The following is a 5,000-nucleotide window of genomic DNA, read 5'->3' as shown; positions in this document are numbered from 1 at the left end:
ACTACTGCCTCCCACTCCTCCGATGATGCCACCACCTCCACCATTGCCGAGGCCTCCTCCTCCTCCCACACCACCACCGCCACCACCACCGAAACTGCCGGCGATGGTTCCGAGACCGCCACCTCCGCCGGGTACGACGTTACCTCCGGGGTTTGTCAATCCGACGGGTGGCGGTTTAAATACCGTGCCGGGTGACATAATTGATGGGGTCGCATTAGCGGGGGTTGGAAGGGTGCTCGTGGCTGGGACTGGAGTGAGCCCCATAATCGGGGCGTATGCTGTGCTGCCTATGCCTGGGGCTGGCGTTGGGGTTAAGGGTATACTGGGTGTTAGTAGGGTCGTGGCAGAAGGGCCGGCGACCGTCGTCGTCGAAGTGACGGCGGCGGTGGCGGCGGTGCTCGGAAAACCGGTGGTGATAGTGGTAGTGGTGGTGATCGGGGCCGTTACCGTCGCCACAGGACTAGTGACACCCGACGACGACGGCGGTAGCGGCTTGTGGGGTGACGTAACAGTGTCATTGTTGTTGTTTGGGAGTAACCCGAGGTCCTTGTAGGTGGGCGAGACCCCGGTGCTGCCGTTGGAGCCGCCCGCTGTGCTGCCAATCGGTGTGTTGATATTGGAACTTGATTCTTGTTGAGCGATCGGAGGAACAGTGAGCGGGCTGGAAGCCACCGGCAGGAAAAGACCATCGTTACTGCTGGTGACCGACGGAGACAGACTTTCTGAGGAGTTGACAACCACACTCAGAGTCGGTGATTTGGCCATATCTCGACTACTATCCCTCGGCTGGACGGGCAATCTGAAAGAGGAAAAACGGTAAAAGTTTTAATCTTGCTTCAAATATACATCACTTTTTTTGCAATTTTAGTAAATGATTGTTTAGGACAGAATAAAGGACAGATCAAAAGAAACGTTTTAAGCAAAGGCGGTTCTCATGTAGTCATTTTCTACCTGTACAACTTTCGTTTGTTTCTCTCGCTCCCATGTCACTATTCCGAATTCTTAGCAGCTAATTTTTATTGTGAAATAATTTATATAATTAAATTGAAACAAAATCATTTTTTATTTTAAATTAGTTAATCAAGTATAATTTTTTTCTTTTAACTTGATTACTAAATTGAAAAAGATATTCTACCAAAATCACCTAACAATTTTACAAACAAAATTATTATAAAAAACTGAATTTAACTTGGAAATATTATAAAAGAATAACTTTTTAAAATTTTGTAATCAAGTAAAAGATGACAGTTTTACTTGATTAAATTATTCGAAATAAGAAACATTATTTTTGTTTTGATTCAATTTTTTTTATTGTGCAGAAATTTATAAAAGTTTTAAATAGGTTAAACTTTTTTAAAAGTCAACTGATGTCGGCCCGCTACTACGAATTCGAAATAGCGGCATGTGAGGGGAAAAAGGCGAAAGTAAAATTAGGGAGACAACAACTACATGAGAACCCCAAAAGCAATAAGAATATAAGATATAAAATAAGGGACCAGAAAGTCAAACAAAAACGAAAATAAAATAAACTTGTTAATTTTAATAATAATAAAAAAAAACTAGTAACAATAATTAATACGTTAATATTGATAAACAACTAGCCGGTGAATTCCAAGGCGGCACAAGGATTCCTACGCCGTTTATTGGCACAGACAATAACACTTATATTTAACATCTCTAATATCTACCTGTTAGAGTATGCCGGAATCATTAGTTATTTGAGAGGTGGGCGTAAAAGAAAATTAACTCAACAGACTTGGGTCATTTTATACTTATAATTCATCCCTTAAAGTACATCGAGTGGTTTTTTTCTGAAAAAATATATATAAGGATCCCCTGCGTACTCGTGCACCAGGCCTCTAATCCCTTATTAATATTTATGTTCTTATTTATTTATTTTTTAAATTACTGCTGATTCACTATGAACAAGACACAGTGCCACTTGGACGTAAAGTGGCTATTATTTGGGGCCAAAACTACAGGAATACTATGTAGGGAGTTGAGCAGCGAGATATTTATTTACATTACATGTGAAGTTCCGGATGTCATTTTCTTTCTATAATTCCCGAGTTATAAATAAAGAAAAGTAAAACGTCGAATTAGCGTTTTATGGATATAAAGCGTGATTGCAGACCCTACAATATTATTGGCTCCCTCCTCTCGCTTTGATAAAAATGGAAATATATTTCTCCAAATACTTACGTAATTTAGCTTTAGCCTATATATGATTATGAGGATCGATGTTTCAAATCGAAGTTCGTTAACATACAACAGTAAATATAACACACATTATATAACTCGGAGATAAAGCCTCAGTAAATGGAGTAAAATGCGCCTTCGTGACTGGGTTCAAATCTCATGAACGTCATGAATTGTTATCCTACATTGACGATTGCGTTAGCATGGAACACTAGTGTATGTATAATGTGGCAATAATAATAATAATAATAATATATATATATATATATATATATATATATATATATATATATAAATTTGTATTTTAGCTGTCCTATATAATTATTATTATGCTACTGGTACCATGTAACCCAGTACTACCTGCTTCATGGTCAGGTCACCGACGAATAAACTGGTTCCCCCACCAGACTTGTTTGGTGAGGAGGGTGGCTAGTCTCCCTGAAGGATTAAAAACAAGACCTTCCAAAGGGCGAATGAACCCTTTTTTCGGGGTCAACGGCCAACTAGCACCGTGTATATTTGTGTGTATGCATGTGTGTGTTGGCTCCGGTAAGCCGTGGTAAAGGCAATATTTCTAGGAAAAGTAAATCTGATTTAAAAAACCATAAAGCGGGAGACCAGTACCCGCATTAAGCTGGTCTGCAGTTTAACTTGTTGCTGGCTATCTTGCTCTTGCTTGTTGCTGGATCTCAACATTTTGAAACGAGAGAGAGACTTAGCTGTCGTACAAAGCTAAGACTCTGTAGCATCATCTGTGTATAGATACTCCCTCAGGCATTTGTCTATAAAAATGGTCCTGTGGCGACGGAAAAGTTGTGACGCGTGGAGGCTTGAAATGCTGGAAGCATGTAATAATTGATCTCGATGACCGTCTTAAGCCTGAGCGTGTGAATTCAACAGTAGGACTAAAAAAAAAGTCATTTTTGGGCTCAAAGACATTAAGTGTCTGAGGGAGGGGAACTCGTCTGACAAGACGTTGCAAGCATCATATAATATAAACACACACATATATATGAGTTAGTGTATGTTGGAAAAAAATCGATTAAATCATAAGTATACAAAAGCTAAATTACAAAGTATTTAAAAACTAAGAATGTTTTCTTTCGAACTTCATTTTCTGAGTTGATGAGGATTTGAAATTATGTTTTAAGAGTCTTTTTTTAAACAGTATAACCAGTGTAAATGAAACCATGGTATATCTCTGGAATATGTGACGTATAGTGTTTACATAAATAAAATTAAATATACATATATACGTACGTACACACAGATATATAAACATGCACATTCTAAATACACACACACATATATGCGTTTATATATATATATATATATATGTATATATATATATATATGAATATATATATGTATGTATATATATATGAATATATATATGTATGTATATATATATGAATATATATATGTATGTATATATATATGAATATATATATGTATATATATATGAATATATATATGTATATATATATGAATATATATATGTATATATATATGAATATATATATATATATATATATATATATCTGAATATATGTATATATATATCTGAATATATATATGTATATATATATCTGAATATATATATGTATATATATATGAATATATATATGTATATATATATCTGAATATATATATGTATATATATATCTGAATATATATATGTATATATATATATGAATATATATATGTATATATATATATGAATATATGTATATATATATATATATATATATATATATATATATATATATATATATATATGTATGTATGTATGCATGCATGTATGTATGTATATGTGTATTTATATATATTTAGAAATTTCCAGGTTAGTATCTGGAGGCGCATTAATTCACTGGGAGCTAGACCCCCCCCCCCCCAGTTTGTTAAATCATGCATCTCGGAGAAGGTAGCTCTAATGTAAAAACCTGCGTTGTATATATCTGCGTCTATTATATATATTATATATATATATATATATATATATATATATATAGTCATCTGCACACATTTAAGCAGATTCGTTTCAGTCGCTTATATATATATATATATATATATATATATATATATATATATATATATGTGTGTGTGTGTGTGTGTGTTTGTGTGTGTATTTAATTGAAAGCAAAAAAAGGGGAAAACCACTGCTAAGTGCATACTTTTGAAGCATATTGCATTTTAGTAAATTGATAGGTAATTTGTAATCTATCATTACTTTGCGGCCATATTATTATTGTTATTGTTCTTGCTGTTGTTGTGATTATGAAAACCGAAATCATTTTTAATCCTGCGCTATAAGAATCCTTTATTTCAATTTAATGTTATAAATTAAAAAAGAAACAAAACGCACCATTTGTTTGAAATCTATTGTGTCGATTATTGTCTGACGATTATTTATAGACGGCAATTCTCACATGCATTGTTCGTGCACACCTGCACATAAATATGTGTGCACATATGCACATAAATATGCTGAATAGGTTTATTTTTCATCCACAATAGAATTTCAATCTGATACCTTTTCGGTCAGATTCCTTGAATAATATCCGATTGATAAGTGATTTTTATCAATTAATAAATAATTTTCCAAAAACATTCATAATGACGATGATAATATAATCATAATGATATATCTACACACACACACATGTTTGTGTGTGTAATCCATTCTATTGACACATAAATAAGTATACAAACATTTTCGATAAATATACACTATCAATATAGTATAATTAAATGCTCAGGATGATTATTTTATCTTTCTTATATATATATATATATATATA

General features: G+C 33.8%; 1 protein-coding gene across 10 annotated transcripts in view; it reads right to left on the bottom strand.

The window, feature by feature from the left end:
* Positions 1–5,000, bottom strand: part of LOC145249737 (uncharacterized) — a 1,648,663-nt gene that overhangs the window by 1,062,624 nt on the left and 581,039 nt on the right. For all 10 annotated transcript variants that reach the window (XM_080111644.1, XM_080111643.1, XM_080111642.1 and 7 more), the window contains one exon: positions 1–799. This exon is cut by the window's left edge and continues 788 nt beyond it. In XM_080111644.1, the coding sequence (XP_079967770.1) occupies positions 1–765 (765 nt within the window). In that variant the 5' untranslated portion in view covers positions 766–799. The remainder of the gene's footprint in view (positions 800–5,000) is intronic.

This window comes from Euprymna scolopes, chromosome 28, assembly GCF_053919585.1.
Source record: "Euprymna scolopes isolate OS-2025 chromosome 28, ASM5391958v1, whole genome shotgun sequence".
NCBI lineage: Eukaryota > Metazoa > Mollusca > Cephalopoda > Sepiida > Sepiolidae > Euprymna > Euprymna scolopes.
The sequence above is the reverse complement of the archived record's forward strand: the minus strand, read 5'-3'. Positions and strand labels throughout refer to the sequence as shown.